Consider the following 21,838-nt stretch of genomic DNA (forward strand, 5'->3'; position numbering starts at 1 on the left):
ACGCGATTAACAAATTTATATATGTTAACCGGCGAAGTGAGACCAATGTGCGGTGTTTGTAATAAAACACTGACAATCAAGCATCTAATAGAAGAGTGTACCAAGAGAGGACCTCAGAAAGAGGTTCCGTCTTACAAATAATATTAGTGCTGATCTGGATAATGGAAATGAAGAAAATATAGTTGCATTTTTACACGCCAGTGGACTTCTTAAAAGTGTATAAAATGGAAGTTTAAAGCTGTGATTAAAGATACTCTAAGCGGTAGTATTATATATACATATAAGGGAGTCTCGAAGCGTGGCACGTATAGTGACGGGAGGTAGCCCTCTTGCCTAGGCCATTTTGGCTCACCTGCATTCAAGAGCAGTGAGTCGGGGTGTGTCCGATGATGGAATGGGGGACCCTCAAGGGTGGATTGAGGGCGCGAAGCTATGGGTGTACGCCGTGCATGCCTATGGCCTGATATAAGAAGGATTCAACTGCCACGGCACCCTGGCACGACTGATATACTGCTCAACGGCGGTTCTGGTCGCCCCGAGGGTGCTTAAACAAACTATAAATGAGACTTCGTAGAAGAAAGAAAGAAATATATGGTATTGATAAGTTTAATTTTAATTTTAATTTCATGGTCTTTTGAGAACCTATCTCAAATTATAATATTGGGCCCCTTTACACCCCGTAAGTGTTTGTGATTGTCCTTGTCTTTTATGTTTTAATGTTTATTGTGAAGTTTGTGTTTTTAAATAAAATGTAAGGGCCCTTTACACCCTTACATATGACGATCCTGATGGAGATAATAACTTCTTTTAAAAAATGTGACGAGGGCTAAAGACCTTAGCAGTCGATGCTCGTAAAAATTCAGTTAAAAAAAAAAAAAAAAGAATTCATGTCACGAAAAAGTATTAGCTAACAAGAAGGTATTATTAATATAACTTAATTGAAATTAAGCCGTCATATTAAAGAAAAGATAAACCACATTGCTACAAAGAGTTTGTTTGTGCGGTTTTTCAGCCTTCTGTGTAATGAGTATTGATCAGTAGTGATGACCAAAGTGTGCCCCGCGGCGCCCCAGGGAGCCGCGGCCTCTTCACAGGGGCGCCGCGAAATATTGTAAAAGCTTCATAATTAATTGAAGCAAGAAATTTATAGTTATTAATTTAATATTAATAAAGTAAAAAAGTAATGACGGGTTTTATTTATTTTTATGTCTTAGTTACGAGTAGTCATACTTTTACTTAGGGTAGGGCGCCGTGGAAAAATCTTAATTGAAAAAGGACGTCGCGACTCGGAAAAGTTTGGGAACACTATTGAACAGGATGAATTCTATCGAGTTAGTCATTAAATATATATGCTGTAATCATTTTCACAGCTTGAATTGTTATTTACTTTTAAGTATTTTTTTTATTTAGTATTCTAATTTATTCAACTTACTAATATATGGATTCCAATTACTTGTGATTTTTTATTTTATAATTAATTTTTGATATTTTGTGAAGCTGCTTTGATAAGGTTTTATCAAGGTTTGCTTGATCAATCCGAACAAGTGATAAGGCAGTTCCTTCTTTTTCTTTATTCTATTCTATCAGCACCAATCAGAATGAAATATTAATTTTTTACTCGCAAGTAAAAAAATATTTCATTATTTGTCTATTTCTTTTCATGCAACAGATGAATATTATATTCTGGATTAAACAAAATGTTACTCAATTTATGTAGGTTTTATTATTTATAATATATTACAAAAATATAAAAATTTAACAATTTTTTTTTTTACATTTATCTACTGAACATGAAATATAACCTTTTAGCGAAACATTAATGAATAACATTTTCTATAACTTATTTCTTACTCTTTCAGATAATGAAGACTTGGAGCCTAGTTTTGTTTTTATTAACATTGATATCATTATGTGTTTGTGATGATAAAAAACAAGATGTCAAAGAGCCTGTACAACAGTTATCAAAGATCGGTCAGTTAACTGTAATTCCTGCGAACGGTAAATGTCCACCAGACACAGTAAAGACAAAAGACAACAAATGCACAAATTTTAAAGCTAACGCCAAATGCACTTCACTTATTTTAATATCCTACTTCAGTGGTTGTTAAAGCAACACATACAATTACGAGCATGTGATATGTAAAAAAAGATAAATAAAAAAGTACTATGGTTTTTTGTATAAATATATATAATTATGCATCTTTATGTTAAAATTGAATGTATTTTTGAGAAATTTAAAAAAATATCTTCTTTAGTTTTATTTTATTTTTAATATACTGATTATGCAAAACAAATTTATCAATTAAGAATTATTACTCAAGTAAAACTAAATTATTATTAATGAGCAAATAAATTTTATTGTGGTACTGAAAATTCATACTCGCTTAAATAAATGTTTAATTGTAGTTTAATATAAATGTTTTCAATAAACTGATATTTTCAATAAATTTTCTTATTTTTTTTAATATCTTATTTTTTGCTTCTGAGTTGAGATTTTTTTAGCTGCTGATTGCAGTAATCTTCAAATCTTATATATAGAATGTATCACGACGTTCTCCAGGGATTTTTATAACCTATTCTACTCGTAAAAACGACAAAAGAAATATGTTGAAAATGGTAGGCTCATTTTTGAACACTTATTATAGATCGGTAGGTTTAATATACTTTGTTCTAGTGTACCGTTTCTAGATAAAATTCGAATTTTTCTAACTTTTTTTTATTTTATTCTTCTTACCAACATTTCGTTCCGTTTCGATAGACTTGACTATCGTTTCATTCAGAATCTGATTTTCGACAAGTTTTGTTTTAGTATTACGTTTTATTAGTTTATTACCCAAAGTTTTACGTGTTTATTAACCATTTAACAAAGTTATTGTACGTCAAACATATAAAACAGGGTTTTTTATCCAAATTTATTGGTTTTCATCCCAGAAAAAGTAATACATTTACGTTTCTGGGACATATTCTGTTCGATTTTAAAAGTCAAAACTATAACAAATAACTAATTCTGCTCTTTAATTAACGTCCAAAAATCTCCAGTACGATTTCATTTCACAGGAGTAGCTGAAATTCGAACAAAATCTTTCCCTAACCGTAACTCGCAAACGAAGCATTTTAGGACATATGTTTATATAATAAAGTTATTACATTATTTTTGCGAGTAGAATAGGTAATGAAAGTCCCAGGAGAACTTTGTGATACACTATGTACAATCCATTTCCGCCTTGGTAGATGGTTTTTATAATTTCTTTTAAGTTTAGATTTTAATATATTCTTAAACAACTATTCTGTTTCTATTTGTATTTTTTTGTTTTTAGAAAAATGTTCAATGAAATTATGAGAACATCGTAGACATGTGGTGGAGGTTCATATCTTATAGTAGCTATGGAGACTGTGATACAGTCAACATTGTAAATAGTGATGATAATGATAAGTAAGGGTTTTAAAGTAAATAAAAGTACAAAAATGTTTAATATAAATAATTTTATTGATTAATATATGATCTAATAATTAGATATTTTCTAATTTTGCATGATTTTATTATAATAACATTAATCTAATGTACAATTATCACAATTACATTATTGGGTTTAGTTGTTGCACCATTTGTACTTCTTTTCTTAACTCGTTGTTGTTAATATGATCTGCAAACAATGAGATTAGTAAATTATTATGATTAAATATAAATTAGAGTCGCTAGATAAAAATAAATAAATTAATTTTTTTTTAAATTTCAAGAATATCAACTTTTCATCTATTTGTTTCCAGATTTGTATCATATTCATGTTTTATTGTGATAAAATCTTTATTTCATATTCCCATGCTTACAGCTTGATTCATACAAAATTAATATAAAAAACACTTAAATAACTTAATTTGTAGTACAGAATATACAAAAAAGAGTATCGGAGTTATAAAGCTTCGTAATATCTCTTAACTTTGACTTACAGTAATGAATCACAAATATAATGAGAGTATCTCTTATAGTTTTTCCATACAAGTGTTCAATGCGAGCACCTTACGTCACGCTGCATTCATCCAGCCGATAGGTAAGTTCGTTCCATACTTTAAACAGCAAGTCTGGAGTAATGGGAGTGACAGCTGCTTCATTCCTACGTCCCCAATCAGTAGATAGTGGAGGTACAAGTTTTGGTTTACCATAACATAATAAAAAAATTCATCAAAATATAAAAAGTGAGCCCTTCTGTTAAAGGGGGCGAACCCCCCTATTTTCATTAAACTCAGGCTTTGAGAATAATAATGATAAATAAAAATTAAAGCCTATTCAATTTGTAAAATTGAATTTACTATCAATGAATTTTAATTTCTTCGGAGCAAGAGTTTGGTCAATACAGGACCCATTAATTAATAGGTTTTTAGATTTCCCGTCACGGCTTCGCTCGCGAAATACATAATCAGAATTAAAAACATAAATTACCGTCACAATGTTACCAAATCTCATAAAGACTGGTTCAATAGCGGTACCACGAAACGGCAAAAAAGTAAAAAAAATATGCATTTTTTAACCCTTCAATTATTAAAATTAAAAAAATCCGAAATGATTTTTAGATATTTATGTGAAGAGTATTTGCAGGCCCAAATCTACTGAACATCTCGTTTAGTATAATAGAAAATGGGAAAGATTTGTAACCATTGTTCGACATTTTTTTACCATTTTCTTTACCCCCTTTCAAGTTCGAATTTCAAAAAAAAATATATAGAAATTGGTTTTTATATATTAAACACATCAAAAATCAAGTTGATATCTTTATTTACTACTGAGAAATTCTAAAAATAACCGGGTTTAAAAAAATTCAAAAATCGATTTTAACCCTTTAAACTTGGTATTTCAAAAAATTTAGAAAGGATTTTTAGATGTTTATATGAAGATTATAGACACAAAAAATTAAGTTGATATCTTCATTTGTTCTTAAAATGAAAAAAGTCCTTCAAAAAAAAGAAGTTCTTCAAAACGTCTTTCTTAGTGAGAACTTACACTATAAGAAGAACGTGTATACGAATTTTCATCAATTTATCTTCTATAGTTTTTGATGAGCATTGATAATTATGAATCGCTCACGACATGTTGTTTTATATATATAATATAAACAACAATAAAAATAAATTTGTTACATTATTGGTTATTATGATTATGCAATTAATAATTATGGCAAATTGAAATTAATTTAAAAATGTCTTTGATATACTCTTCATTGTAAGCAGTGAAATACAACGAGCAATTAATTAATGAGGTTATACGGCCTTGTAGATATAACTCTCAAGAGACCCAGACACACCATATAAATTAACTAAATATGACCTTGCGTATGTAGGAATAATTGTGGTGTAACCGATTGATATACTTAAAGTTTCCCTGCAGCAATAGTTCCATGTATTATGTAAATAATTATATTAATTATTTAAATAATTCTATATGCAGTGTACATATGATGAAACTGATAATATTACTTTGTGATTTATGATCTTCATAACTTTAACGATTATGTTATGCATCTGCTACAGTTATTTTATTCAGTGGAAGCAATATAATATAATTTAAGTATTTAATTATAATATAAGTTTTCAGTTGAATGCCAAATTTTCACACACGCGCGCTCGCGCTCGCACACACACACACACACACACACACACACACACACACACATACACCTACACAATTCATACTACTAAAATCCTGTAACCCTAAATATTATTATTTAATGCTTTAGTGAAATTGACTTCAGTAAGATAAATTCATTCACTGATACAGCCATTTTTTATTATCCACTCAAAGCTTTTTCTAATAATGACGTTTCAGGTAGATGGTATTTCATAGATTAAGGTAAATAACATATTTTATTTTATGTATATGAAGTGCAATTTGTTACTTAGATAAGAACATTAAGATAAACATACAACTAGTGTATTACTTCCCGTCTAGTACTACAGCAGAGATGTAGCTCTAGAAGGAAAAGTATTATAATCGGTCCAATTTGGGTATATGTGGTTTTCACCGGATCTTGACAGTTTGACAACCAAGGTACCCAAAAACCCGGATGGAAATTTTCCAGATGTTCGTATGTATGTGTGTGTTCGATTTTTCACTCCTTATATCTCCAGAACTAGTGGGCTGATTTTGAACAAACTTGGTCAGAATACTTCTATAGATGGGGCATTAATGCCATTAAATTTTCAACTTAAAAGATCAAGCGGGTGAGGCTGGAGTGAGACTGTTCCGCAAGGTCACCCTCAGTATCTCGAGATTACACCTAAGTAAGGTCTTATTTTTATTAGGCACATTTGTTAACAATTAAAAAATAATAATATTTCCAAAAAACAATTTTTGCATATTCTCACCCCTACTCAAAAAAATGCTCTAAATAAACTAGTAGCTTTGTGAGTACAGTGCGTCATTAGTAACCCCTCTAACCACAAGGAGCGCTAATGTAGCACTATTATACAGCTGCTGTAGTCGTCTTTTTCTACAGAAATATATAAAGAGACGTTTTCGTAGAATCCATAAACCTTACAATATTGACTTACCTTACCTTAATAAACCTTATCAATATGACTTATTGATCTTGTTTTATGTTAAAAGTATTAAGAATACTTTTCAGATTAAATTTAATTTTAATTTAAATTTAATTAAAATTAAATAAAAATTAAATTAAATAAGTCTCCGAAACCACCGTATTCTTCAGAGAATGAAGATGGTATGTATAAATGTAAATGAAGTGGAGTCTTCTACAGTCTCAGGTCGACCATTCCTGAGATGTGTGGTTAATTGAAACCCAACATCCAAAGAACACCTGTATCCAGGTGTGTCCAGGTGTGTCTAGTATTCAAATCCATATAAATGTAACTGTCTTTAGTAGGATTTGAACTTTAGAACTCTTGACTTCGAAGTCAAGAGTTCGCGACGAGTTTGCGATGAGTTCACCACCACTAGACCAATCCGGTCGGTGGGTGTAGTCGGCTGCTATGTTGTAACGTCGCAGGTGAGCGAAATTAAATAAATTAATAATATTTAAAGTGTAATATAAAATAAAAAAAAGTTTTTTAAACATGCTTTTAAAAAATCTAAAAATGGATTACCCATTAGACATGAATAGAAGATAATTCTGTTTTCAGCAAAATAATATATATATAAAGATGTCTATTTTCGCAAGCTCACGATGAAAAGCTTGAAGCGCGACTCATTTCTATTTTGCACCTTAACTTTAGTCCATCCAAAGAGATTATACTAGATATTGTATACTTAAGCTGTCATTTCCATTTTGCATCAAAACCTTTGTCATATTAAAAGAATTTATATAGATATTGAGTATTAAAGCCCGCCCCATACTTTTAGTTGTGGTCTTGCGAAAATAGACAACATTATACATATTACTTTGTTGAAAATAAAATTATCCTCTGTTTTATATTTACGGAACAATCCATTTTTTTAAAGCCTTTTTTTGTATTTTATACTTTTTATTAGTACCATGTTTAAATATTTACGGGAGTATTCGATATCTCGTACAAGGTTGTTCGAAGCGTAATGATGGTTGATCGACTACATCGATGTTCAAAAACCTACACCGCATGTGTTAATCCCTTCTCCACCTTCTGCGCAAGTGTATTGTTACTTTCCACCTTTTGCGCATGAGTACTATCCGTTGACCATTAACCGTAGAGCGAAAGTGAGCTAAAAAAAAGTATTTACAGTGACAGCTAGCACCACCACACCCGCGCGGATGAAATATGGTATGCACGTGCTCTTTAGTTAGAATCACTGAATTAAATAAACAAAAAAAATTATATTTAAATAAAATGATAAATATTATAAATTAAGTTGTGTGTGTAAGCTGTACATCAGAAAAAAGCCGTGTGGCGGGAAAGTCCTAAGACCGTGTTGTCAGCTTTTTTTTTTGTAGTGTTAATATAAACAGATATTTTTATTTATTTTAAACATTTCTGTCATCAGAAGGAGCATTAAATTCTATTCAGGAAAACAATGAAATACAAAATAAAGTGATTAGTAAATAAAGGAAATTAGTTAGTTAGTTATACCATGGTTAAATGAAATTAAAAAAAAAAAAGTATGGAATAATATATGATTCATTTTCATCATAATCATAAAATAAATGAAGTTTTACTTAGTAGCAGAAGCCCTATTATATTTTCTGGTACACTATAAAGTACGTTAGTTAATAATTCATACCAATTGGTTACTTCAAATTATTATGACACTAAATCAGTTAAAATAATTTGAATGGATAATTATAAATAAAATAATTTCCATTAATTATCATAAATATAATAATTGTGAAAAACAACTGCATTTACAAGTGTAAATAATTATTGTACTTACAGTTGTACTTAATTAAAAATTACTATTAATTTTTGGAATAGGCATTGGTCACAGTTTCCTGAATTATTTTTTTGGTTTTTGAATGAATTCCGAATTCTTCTAGGTTATTAAATGAAGTTTTTTTCTACAGAAATATATAAAGAGACGTTTTCGTAGAATCCATAAACCTTACAATATTGACTTACCTTACCTTATTAAACCTTATCAATATGACTTATTGATCTTGTTTTATGTTAAAAGTATTAAGAATACTTTTCAGATTAAAGATTTGTTCCATGCAGGATCTACATTTTCTAAATGTATTCCTTGATATTCTAAATTTTCCTCCTTGATATTCTCTCCTAAATTTTCAATCAAACATTTCTCTACTCTGTTCAGGAGGATCTTAAATAAATTTTTTTAAGTCTGATAGAGCAAAATTGCTCCACAATTATAGACAAGCTTTTTATTTGTCTTTTTATGTAAGAAAATTATATTAAGGCAATTGTCGAATTTAGAGGAATATTTTCTCCTCCCAGATTTTTAAGAAGATTAATTATAGATTTCCAATTAAACTTTATTTGTCTAGTTTTATAATTCTTTTTTTCGTCTGTTTATAATTATTATTTTTACATCTTTTGTTATAAGTATAACATTCTCTATTAAGAACATGTAGTTATTATATTAACTACTACTTAAAAAAAGAAAATGAAACTAACACTAAGACCATGTAATATGGTGCACGTAAATAGAATTATAAGACCCTACCAATGCTGTATATTATAAACAAAGTATATTGGGTCTAAAAGGTTTAAGAGAATTTATTTCGATAATCTACTTTATCAATACGCTTCTGAAGAACAGTATGTAGCAAACTTTTAACTTTCTTCCTTTTTTCACATAATACCAGTTTCCGCATTATATACTCCATCCGTTTGGAAAATCTCAGATGTAAGCAAATTCTCATTAAAGCTGTCTCCTTCACAGCTATTATATTGTATGTGGCTCCAAATATCGATACAAGAGACTCCTTCTGCTTAGTACGCAGCCCACACACATTCTAATAAGTCATCCTTATGTCCTTATGGTTCATTATTGCAACTTTCCTCATTCTCCTCTTGGGTATCATCATTCTCTGGTGCTAACTCCCCATAATAAGGAAGCACCAGAACTCTTGACCTAACACCAACAGAAACCAGCCATTCATAATCCTCCACGGAGATTAATAAATGGAATGAGTTGTATCTTACAGGCTTAATCTTCAGTTTCATGTACGTTCCAGACTTGACCTCAACACCAATCTAATCCCACAACTAATCCACTAATTCCACATCAACTAATTCCACAACTTTGTTATGCATATCATCTGGTCCAAATCTTGTAACAAATAAAGCTTTCTCATGGGCCTTTGCTGAGTGGTCATTTTTCGCACATTTCCTATAATAGCCTTCTTCCCTTTTTTCATTATTTTTAGTCAAGAATCTTAGTCCACACATCATTATCCTCAATCACCTCATGCCTCATTCTTCTGACACCGACGCAAGGCACATGAAACACTTCATCACAGTTATTGCAAGGCAGCCAGTTCTGCTTTCCATAAAACCCCTTATCAGTATAATAATAATATTGATAATTTATTTATCTATTTAATTATTTTATTTTGTACAGTACAACAGCAAAGTCTTGATATATCACACATTAAAGACGAGTGATACAAATTGCATTAGTTAATTTAATATTAATTATAATAATAATTGCAGTTACAATATTAATGGTTTTTAAACAAATTCCATTACGTACAGCTGATCTTTGACCTTCTTAACAAAGTTCACATCAAAAATATCAGTGTTCTTGCTTAATCCATGAAAAATATCAATATATCGAACCAATAGGGAAAGACGCATTCTCTGACTCAGGCATAGAAGACAATGATTCTACACACTTAATCTTGGCACTCTAAGCCCAACATTCGAAATAATACCTTGGTATTAAGAGCCTTATAAAAATATATGCCATCCTGCAGTGTCCTTCTGCTTTTTAGCGAGTGAACCTCAACATGTACACTGCTCCTGGCAACTAATGCCAGGATGGCATTTGCCATCATGCCATTAATGGATGCCTGTTGCAGCCTCTTTCTTGTAGTTAAAAAACTTCTTTTGAATCACCTCAATCTTAGTGTCAATATGTACCTTCTGACAGGCTGTTGGGCCGTCATTTGTATATGGTGTACCGAGGTGTCTTTGAAAGTATGACCTCATATGGTGTGTCCATTTGGGCGCATAGGATGAAAAGAAATCAAGCACTTATTCAAAATTTAAGGAGTGTCCAGTGCAGAGCCTTAATCATATGGTGAAAGTTTGGGCAGCCATGTGGAAATTGTGAAGAGGTAGGGAGGCAAGGAATTTGGGATGCGGTTTCAAGCCGGTCCTGTACTGGAGCGGAACAGTGATCACAGTGCATCGGTTCTAAATTTCAAACAACTGTCCATCTCCCGCCTGCAGAGGAGGCTTTATAGCCTCACATTAGAAGCATGGCAGCAAGAATGGCACTAAAGGTAGGTCCTTGTATAGATTTATGCATGACTGGGGGGGATGATACACCTCTAGTTTGTTTTTAAGAGCAACAGGAGCCTATGTGCTCTCAAACCACGTGAATTTGAACCAATATTTGTTTCGGTTCCGCCTGGCAACTGATGAGCTGTGTGTCTGCAGGGAAGTCCAGTCGAACAAACAAATGATGTTCCATTGCCCAGCTTTTGGGGGGGGGGGGCAGAAGTCAGGCTACCCTGGAACTTAGAGGTCAAGGGGAAAATTGATCACTCATAAGCAGCGAGTCAATGTGGCATCAGCCGCATTGTCGGACTGTGTGCGAGTACCTTGATGCCATTGCTTTGTTTAACCGGCATCAGTAGTTTAAAGGATATAAGACTCCTACTACTTGCTGTAGGAAGCTATCCTTGAGAAATGGCTGGCCTTAGGTCAACTCCAAGCGCTATAACATGGTGGACAGGTACTTGCTGGCATTCAGTAACCTAGGCGTGGCAAAAATTGCTGTCCTTGAGGAAATAAATTTTAATTTATTGACAAGACATATATTTTAGTATGTAGATGGGGTGCGCCTACCCATTTTAGTAATATATGACAAGTGAGTAATGGGACATGCAAGCAAGTGATGTAGGGCACCATGCTTACTCTACTCATGCAGTTAGGTAAGCTCTAGTAGCTAATTAGGATATTTGTCATAAACCGTTTTGAGGCACAGTAGCCGTTTGTGGCACGGAAATTCGGTCTTATGCTTTAGGGTGATTGAATGGGATGGTGGTGGTGTGAGAAATGACAGAAAAAAGGCCAGAGTCATTAAATTTAGTTTTTCCTTGTTAAATACTAATTTATTATCAGAAAACCTATCCTTAATAATATAATTAATTTCAACATTTTTATGAACAAGATCATCTAAAGAGATGCTGAATGGGACCTTTGTTGTATTATCAGCAAAAGTCAGCAGATGTGAATTTTTTAATTCCAAACCTACATTTAAATCATCTGTAAAAATTGTATATATATAAGTCCAAACATCGAACTCTGGGATATACCACAACTTAAGTAGAAAATTCTGATAGAACATTGTTAAATTTCACAGCTTGTTGTCTATTACTTAAATAAGAATTTATTAATTTCATGTTGAATGCAGTCAAAAACTTTACTAAGATCAAAAAAATTTTGCCATGGTGAAAAAACATTTCTTAAAACAGTCAAGTATCTTATTAGAAAGCTCAAAATAGCATCTCTGGTAACAAAGATTTGCCTGAAGCAAAACTGAATCTCAGAAAATAGGTTGTTATTTTCAAAATAAGAAACAATTCTAGTTTTTTAAGAAAGCAAAGACTTTTTCAAAAATTTTAGTAAAAATGGGAAAAATTGGAATGAGTAGTAAATAATAACGGGAACTATGTGTTTGATCAACTTACTTGTTATTGCATAAAGATCTGAACAATTACAATCTTAAAAAAAAATTAATTTTATTTATTAATTCTATAATGTTCCAATAGATTAAAAGAAAGGAAAGGCTCTTTGCCACCACTTGTCTGTTTAAAATTAAAATACTTTTTAGTACCTAAATTAGAAGTGAGTTTTCCTGGTAAGTCAAAAAATTGATTAAAGTTATCACAAGTTAGTTTATCTGAAATCATACCCAAATTCTGGTTTCCTTTTTTCATTTATTAGATCTCAGATAGCTTTTTTTGGGTTATTTAATTTACTTATCAAATTATCATTATATTTTAATTTAGCAGCACTTAGAGATTCCCTATACTTCTGTTTAAAGCTATTTCTCAGCTGTTTAGTTAAGTCAGTGTTAAATATCTGATATAAATCATTTAGCATGTTAAGGAAATCATGCATATATCTAAATTCATCAGTGCACAAACTCTTAAACAGAGATCTAAATATTTCCTGTCAAAATTTAAAGGAAAAGAACATTCGGATGCATGATTTATTCTCTGGAGGAAAATATTTCATTTAGCATTCAGATCAATACAGTTATCATTATAATAATTACAGTCAATGTCCGAAACAGAACCAATAAAGTTATACAGACACTTACTTGTTATAGGTCAAAATGATTTCTTAGCTGGCACACGAAAATCTTTTGTTAAATTTACTTTTAGCAACAAACACTTATGGTCAGAAAATCTGGAACCAGTAATTGTAGGTTTACTTATACCCAAATAAGCTAATTATCAAAACATCTGCTCACCCTAATTAACTAACTAGTAGCACCCAAATTAACAAAAACAAAACCAAGAGAGTAAAAAGAGTCATTTATCAGCACCAATCATTTTTTGACTTCTGTTCAAGCCATCCAAAATTTTTTCAATCATATCACAAAAAATATCAGTGCTGCCATCAGGAGTTCTATACATAAACCGACAAAAAAATCATATTCAAGTCTACCAGCCAAATGTCGTTCCATTGAAAACTGCTCAACAAAGCAAATGTACACAAAAGAATTGGAAGGGACAACACAAATCATAGTACTAACATACCCCTCTGTCTGGTAAAAAGATCCCAAAACAAATTCATCAGGAATACAACACCTTCTTTCTTTTTTCTGTTTAGAATACCATAAGGTATTACTTCAGAAAGTGGATGAGGGTGATATGTATGAATGTAAATGAAGTGTAGTTCTGTACAGTGTCAGGTTGACCATTCCTGAGATATATGGTTAATTGAAACCCAACCACCAAAGAACACTGGTATCCATAATCCAGTATTCAAATCCATATAGAAGGAACATCACCCTGAGAAAGCCAACATTCACTTTTGATTAACATGTCTATTATATCTAATGGCTCAGCAGTAGATTTCAAAACATTAATTTATTATGTAAAAATTTTATATGCCAAGAAAATAGATAAAAACTATTACCATTGTTGTTATCATTACTATTATATTTGATATTTAATCTTTATTTAACTTCTTACAAATTTTAAACAATCATCAAATTATCATTCTCAGTTGTTTGGAGGGAAATTATTTTTATTTATTTCATCTTTCAGTTTTGAAAGATTTGGTTATAAAATAAAAATTAATAAAAACAAAACTAAGATTGAGCTTAATTTTTTCTGTTGAAATAGTTCACACCAGCGCTAATTTGAAGTTATTACAGCTTGTTTTAATATCATCATCTGATACAATACTGATGAATCAAAAATGTAGAAATTATTTTAAAAAAATACTGAGTCCTTCTTTCAAATTGTTTTTTTTCCATGTTAATTACAAGAAATGTTTATTTTATTCCATAGAAATAAATGATAAAGTTTTCCTGAATAACCTCACATTGTTGTTTCTATACCTTAATAAGAATTTTACTATCCTAGCTGTAGTAAAAGAGGAGTTCTCCTATAATGATCTGGTAAGTGGTTTTATAGTCAAGTTGTGTGCTTTCACAAGAGTCACTATCGGATTTATGAGAGATTTTTTCACAGAATTAAGATTGCATTAAGCTGGTCAATAAAAAAAAGAAGAAATCATTGATCAATGAGTTTACTCCTATCCAGGGTAATGATAATTCAATTTCTATAGATTTATTGTCTACCTGGAGAGGACAGATTTGTCCTCTCAAAGTACACATTTACTCAAATATTTTTTAAAGAATCAACTTATTAAATTTATTGCCTTTCTGTCATTTTGAAACTGTCTAATAAAAAATATAAAGCCGATTTCTATTTACATTGACCTTTGTTTGATCTTATTTGATTGACTAATTTTTTTTTTTTTTTGTCTTCAGTCATTTGACTGGTTTGATGCAGCTCTCCAAGATTCCCTATCTAGTGCTAGTCGTTTCATTTCAGTATACCCTCTACATCCTACATCCCCAACAATTTGTTTTACATACTCCAAACGTGGCCTGCCTACACAATTTTTCCCTTCTACCTGTCCATCCAATATTAAAGCGACTATTCCAGGATGCCTTAGTATGTGGCCTATAAGTCTGCCTCTTCTTTTAACTATATTTTTCCAAATGCTTCTTTCTTCATCTATTTGCCGCAATACCTCTTCATTTGTCACTTTATCCACCCATCTGATTTTTAACATTCTCCTATAGCACCACATTTCAAAAGCTTCTAATCTTTTCTTCTCATATACTCCGATCGTCCAAGTTTCACTTCCATATAAAGCGACACTCCAAACATACACTTTCAAAAATCTTTTCCTGACATTTAAATTAATTTTTGATGTAAACAAATTATATTTCTTACTGAAGGCTCGTTTAGCTTGTGCTATTCGGCATTTTATATCACTCCTCCTTCGTCCATCTTTAGTAATTTTACTTCCCAAATAACAAAATTCTTCTACCTCCATAATCTTTTCTCCTCCTATTTTCACATTCAGCGGTCCATCTTTGTTATTTCTACTACATTTCATTACTTTTGTTTTGTTCTTGTTTATTTTCATGCGATAGTTCTTGCGTAGGACTTCATCTATGCCGTTCATTGTTTCTTCTAAATCCTTTTTACTCTCGGCTAGAATTACTATATCATCAGCAAATCGTAGCATCTTTATCTTTTCACCTTGTACTGTTACTCCGAATCTAAATTGTTCTTTAACATCATTAACTGCTAGTTCCATGTAAAGATTAAAAAGTAACGGAGATAGGGAACATCCTTGTCGGACTCCCTTTCTTATTAGGGCTTCTTTCTTATATTCTTCAATTGTTATTGTTGCTGTTTGGTTCCTGTACATGTTAGCAATTGTTCTTCTATCTCTGTATTTGAACCCTAATTTTTTTAAAATGCTGAACATTTTATTCCAGTCTACGTTATCGAAAGCCTTTTCTAGGTCTATAAACGCCAAGTATGTTGGTTTGTTTTTCTTTAATCTTCCTTCTACTATTAATCTGAGGCCTAAAATTGCTTCCCTTGTCCCTATATTTTTCCTGAAACCAAATTGGTCTTCTCCTAACACTTCTTCCACTCTCCTCTCAATTCTTCTGTATAAAATTCTAGTTAAGATTTTTGATGCATGACTAGTTAAACTAATTGTTCTGTATTCTTCACATTTATCTGCCCCTGCTTTCTTTGGTATCATAACTATAACACTTTTTTTGAAGTTTGATGGAAATTCCCCATTTTCATAAATATTACACACCAGTTTGTATAATCTATCAATCGCTTCCTCACCTGCACTGCGCAGTAATTCTACAGGTATTCCGTTTTTTCCAGGAGCCTTTCTGCCATTTAAATCTTTTAATGCTCTCTTAAATTCAGATCTCAGTATTGTTTCTCCCATTTCATCCTCCTCAACTTCCTCTTCTTCCTCTATAACACCATTTTCTAATTCATTTCCTCCGTATAACTCTTCAATATATTCCACCCATCTATCGACTATACCTTTCGTATTATATATTGCTGTACCATCTTTGTTTAACACATTATTAGATTTTAATTTATGTACCCCAAAATTTTCCTTAACTTTCCTGTATGCTCCGTCTATTTTACCAATGTTCATTTCTCTTTCCACTTCTGAACACTTTTCTTTAATCCACTCTTCTTTCACCAGTTTGCACTTCCTGTTTATAGCATTTCTTAATTTCCGATAGTTCCTTTTACTTTCTTCATCACTAGCATTCTTATATTTTCTACGTTCATCCATCAGCTGCAATATATCGTCTGAAACCCAAGGTTTTCTACCGGTTCTCTTTATTCCGCCTAAGTTTGCTTCTGCTGATTTAAGAATTTCCTTTTTAACATTCTCCCATTCTTCTTCTACATTTTCTACCTTATCTTTTTTACTCAGACCTCTTGCGATGTCCTCCTCAAAAATCTTCTTTACCTCCTCTTCCTCAAGCTTCTCTAAATTCCACCGATTCATCTGACACCTTTTCTTCAGGTTTTTAAACCCCAATCTACATTTCATTATCACCAAATTATGGTCGCTATCAATGTCTGCTCCAGGGTAAGTTTTGCAGTCAACGAGTTGATTTCTAAATCTTTGCTTAACCATGATATAATCTATCTGATACCTTCCAGTATCGCCTGGCTTTTTCCAAGTGTATATTCTTCTATTATGATTTTTAAATTGGGTGTTGGCAATTACTAAATTATACTTCGTGCAAAATTCTATAAGTCGGTCCCCTCTTTCATTCCTTTTGCCCAGCCCGTATTCACCCACTATATTTCCTTCCTTGCCTTTTCCAATGCTTGCATTCCAGTCTCCAACTATTATTAAATTTTCATCTCCTTTTACGTGTTTAATTGCTTCATCAATCTCTTTGTATACACACTCTACCTCATCATCATCATGGGCGCTTGTAGGCATATAGACGTTAACAATCGTTGTCGGTTTAGGTTTTGATTTTATCCTTATTACAATGATTCTATCGTTATGCGTTTTGAAATACTCCACTCTCCTCCCTATCTTCTTGTTCATCACGAAACCTACTCCTGCCTGCCCATTATTTGATGCTGAGTTAATTACTCTAAAATCACCTGACCAAAAGTCGCCTTCCTCTTCCCACCGAACCTCACTAATTCCTACTATATCCACATTTGTCCTACCCATTTCCCTTTTTAAATTTTCTAGCCTACCAACCTTTTTCAAGCTTCTAACATTCCACGCTCCGACTCGTAGAATGTTATTTTTTAATTTTCTGGTGACCCCTTCCTTAGTAGTCCCCACCCGGAGATCCGAACGGGGGACTATTTTACCTCCGGAATATTTTACCAAGGAAGGCGCCTCCATTATTGCTATGTGAAAATGGAGAGAGCCACATTTTCTTGGAAAAAAAGCAGCTGTAGTTTTCCATTGCTTTCAGCTGCGCAGTACTCAGAGCACTGAGTGATGTTGATACGGCCGTTTAAGTCGTCCTGACTCACGCCCCTAACAACTACTGAAAGAGCTGCTGCCCTCTTTCAGGAATCATTCCTTAGTCTGGCTCTCAACAGATACCTCTCCGATATGGTTGCACTTTCGGTCCAGCTACTCTGTATCCCTGAGCACTCAAGCCCCCTCACCAACGGCAAGGTCTCATGATTCATAGAGGAGGTGACTAATTTAGCATTTTAAAATAGATTATTAAATCCTATGTAGTAAAATGAGGTCTCCTAATCTCTCCTAAATATCTCTACAACCAAGGTAAATTATTATTATCGCTTAAAAATTATCCCTTTAAAATTCCGTATTTTCCAATTTTTTTTTTTATGGTTATTGCGGCTAGCAAGGTGAAAATAAAATTTTGCAGCTAGAACAAAAGATACACAGAGATATGTGTAAAGAAATTTAGTGTGTAGATTGTTTATTATAAAACTATTAAGTTTGCTTTATTAACAAAAGAATTCAGAAAATTGTTCAAATGCTCTAAATTATAGGCACAATATTCTTTCAGAATTGGGAGCTCCTGATTAGTTAATGTTTTCGCTAATAGATTACTCATTAAGAATGATCCAAATATTGAATCAATCTGATATTCAGTTAATCATCAGAAAGCTTTTGATGAGTGGACAGGACCACATTATGATATGTACTTCAGAAGAATGAGTATCCACATATACTTGAGTTGTTTAATTTGTGGTACAACAGTAATTATTGATGAAGACTTTCCAATTTCTGCTGGTAATTCAATGAGATTGTATGAAAAGGGTGAAGTCTGCAATCTGTTTTATTACTTATGTTAATATTATTTTCAGTGAGTTAAATGTTGTACTGATAAATGTAATCCCTATCTTCGATCTTGGTGGCGAAGTGGTAGCATCTTGGCCTTTCATCCGGAGACTCCGGGTTGAATCCTGGTCAGGTGTGGCATTTTTCATATGCTACAAAATTTCTATTTCATATTTCCAAGCACAAGTTTTGAGGTTATATGGTAAATTAATCATAAAAAAAAAGATTAGGAAGTTCTTTTAGTATGAAGTCATGTAACATATATTTTTTAAACTTATGCTACTTTTGTCAAATTTTATATTTCTACATTACATTTTGCTTAAGCAATTTGTAATCTTGATTTTTATATGTTGTAAAAATTTTCTTATAAATCTACATCCAATTGTATATTTAATTATATTTTATTTACAGTTTTAAAAAAGAAAAAGTAATATTTTTTTCTGAATATGTTGACAGTTTTAAGATATGGTTATATTACGTTATAATGTACTTTTTATATTAATTGTGGCTCATGTGTATAGCATGTTTTCTATACAAATTGCTATACAGATTGCTTTTATTGTTTGTAGCACTTTGTGTATAAGTATGGATAGTTGTGTAGGTTTCAAAGTATGTTTGTTATTTATTTTTGATATGGTGAGACAAATAGATTAGTAATCATATTCTACGGTGAATTATAAATCAGAGTGTAATTTTTTGTTGATTGTGTACTTTACGGTACACGTTATATGGCCTTTGAATGAGTATATGATTTCTTCATCATCATCATTATTATCACGAAAATCATGTACTATTTTTTGCATGTAATCTTTGTTAACTAACTTGAGTTCGTTTTTAATATTTTAGCCAGGAGCTATGGAAGGAAAGACCACCCTGGTAGGACTGGTTATGTAAATTATTCATATATATATTGTATTACTTTTATTTGTTTTGGCTTAACTTGTTTTGGTTATGATTTTATTAATGTGTTATGATGGTGCGTTGTTATTTTCTTGATAAAAGTATTATGTTGATCATGTGTAGTGCAGGCATGTTAGTTTATAGATTTATTGATTATAGTTTATAGATTTGGTTTTATTGAAAGATGTAAGTATGAAGTCATGTAGAATGTGAACTGTTTAATGTATTTTCAATAAGTTGTTTTATATTCTTTATATATAAGCTGTTTTAATGTGTATGAATGTGTTGAGTATTTTGATGTGTATTTTATAGTAGAGTTTCACAATGCCACTTGTCTTATGGGTATGATCCTTGTATCTTACGGGTATGATCTTTATATCTTACGGGTATGAATTGATGGGTATGTTCTTTTGATGGATTTAAATTAACCTTTAATGTGGGTGATACACAACATATTTGTTAGAAGGTACGGTTTGTGTATGTGTTAAATACATGATTTATAATGCTTATTAATGGTTTTATTTTTGTGTAAAATAAATTTTATGTATCAGAATTTAGTTCAATTATAATTTTGATTTATAACCTGTGATTTTATTAAAGATTTTTGGTTAAGAATAATTATTTGCAGTTTTTTTTTTTGTTGAATTTAATGTATTAAATTCAACAAAATTTATGTTTTATTGGTTTTATTTCAATTTACTACAAATCATTAATTTAGAATATTTTTTAAACTGTGTATCTTATGTTGTAAGTGTGAATGTAGCTAGCTAGCTCTGTGTTCAGACTCTTGGTAGTTGGGTTCAAGTTTTCTTTATTTTAATTTTATCAAAGAAGAATTTTGTATATTCTGGTATTTTTAGGATGATGTGGATTGCAATTAAAGATTAAAATTCATGGTTAAACTATTTCAAATCATCTCATTGAAACAAGTCACACATATAGAGATATTAGCTTAGGTAAGCAAAATTTTTTGAAAACATATCACAACATCAAAGATTTCAGTGCAATTAAACAGTATGAAATTTACAAATACATTTTATAAAAATTATATGGCTTAAATTTTTTGAAAACAATATAAACAAACAACATAGTATGTATCAGATACATAATTATTCTAGTCTACAGTGTACTAAAGCAGTACTCTAACCTCTCATATGGGAATTACTAATAGGTCACATGTTATATCACTGACAAAGGAGCAACATAATCAGTTTACAAAAAAAATTTTCAAGGATAATTTTTTCTTATACCTTTAAATGAGTATGATTTTTAATTTAAAATAATAATTTTCACTCATGCCATACTGATTAACAGTAAAAGAGTAAAATTTTCTGCTCTTGAATAATATCTTTAAATATACACATAAGAAAAGTAATTATTATTCTGTACAAAACAAGAAATTCAAATTCTTACCTGTATATTTTTTTCTTCATAAATGATTATCTATTGGTTGATTTCTTAAACATCTTGAAATATTGATCTACAGTGGCCAAATCGATCTCGTTTTTGCCCTTCAGGACATGGTATTACAGGTGTATCAATAATAGCTCCTGCTCTAAATTTTGGCTTTGAAGTGGTAGATACAGAGTTGTGTAAATTACCACCTGTGGTGCTTTTATTACTATGATTAAAATTATGTCCCTTATGTTTATGATTTTGATGATTAACTGATTCTTTCTTACTTACAGTATTATTTTTATTGGTAATTTCTTGTTTTGTGTTAGTGTGTTTACTGACATCTTTTGGCGTACTTGATCCATGTTGGTTGCTAAGGTTATGTAAAGTACTTTGGTGATTATCGGTATGATGATCTTTCTGATGATGAGAAATAAATTTATTGCTATTTGATTGTCTGGTAAAAATAATAATGATCATAAGTGATGTAAAAAAATGAAGTTGATATAACATCTTGTTATAATGTAAGTCACTTTTGATATAAATAATATGAAGAATTTGTAAAACTTTTCACTGTTATTATATAACCTTGTTTTATCTGTGTTTTATTTGACCTCTAAACTGCAAAGATAGATTATGCATTCTAATTTTAGTAATACCATAATAATATAAACAATAAAGCAGTAAAGTTGTTTACAATCAAATCATTTTCATACAAAATGATACAAAGTGAAGTGGATTTATCCGCACATTTTCTTTATTTATGAATTATTACAAAAAATAAAAAATAAACTAATAAAGAAAAATAAAATGACTAATATATTACATATTATTTTTATAAATCATTGTGTAAACTTTATTATATTCTACACAATTTTACAGTATTTTTTATGCACTGTATACGTTTTTTTAATACACTGTAATAAAAGAAACAGTGCTGCTTGTAATTGTAAATATAGTTATGTTCATGGTGAAAAGTAAATTTTGCCTTTACTTGGTATTGTATTTCAAGGACAATTTAAAATAAAATAGATTTTGTATCATAAAAAAT

At 31.1% G+C, this 21,838-nt stretch overlaps 1 protein-coding gene and 1 long non-coding RNA gene across 3 annotated transcripts in view; one reads left to right on the top strand and one right to left on the bottom strand.

Moving 5' to 3' along the window:
• Positions 1-21,838, top strand: part of LOC142319180 (uncharacterized) — a 41,509-nt gene that overhangs the window by 11,255 nt on the left and 8,416 nt on the right. Inside the window, exon 2 of one of the 2 annotated variants that reach the window (XR_012755128.1) lies at positions 1,860-3,725. This is a non-coding gene — a long non-coding RNA (uncharacterized LOC142319180). Of the gene's footprint in view, positions 1-1,859; positions 3,726-21,838 lie in introns of those variants that run through there. The other variant, XR_012755129.1, reaches the window with a different exon arrangement.
• LOC142319179 (uncharacterized) lies at positions 3,469-21,392 on the bottom strand. Its single transcript, XM_075356162.1, has 2 exons — positions 20,806-21,392; positions 3,469-3,644 (listed from the first exon to the last, which is right to left on the bottom strand). The coding sequence occupies exon 1, from the start codon at positions 21,298-21,300 to the stop codon at positions 20,851-20,853; it is 450 nt and encodes a 149-aa protein (XP_075212277.1). The 5' UTR covers positions 21,301-21,392; the 3' UTR covers positions 3,469-3,644; positions 20,806-20,850.

This window comes from Lycorma delicatula, chromosome 2 (assembly GCF_047948215.1).
Source record: "Lycorma delicatula isolate Av1 chromosome 2, ASM4794821v1, whole genome shotgun sequence".
NCBI lineage: Eukaryota > Metazoa > Arthropoda > Insecta > Hemiptera > Fulgoridae > Lycorma > Lycorma delicatula.

Coding starts and splice junctions, on each gene's coding strand:
- LOC142319179 (XM_075356162.1), bottom strand. CDS start 21,300: ATGTTATATCAACTTCATTTTTTTACATCACTTATGATCATTATTATT.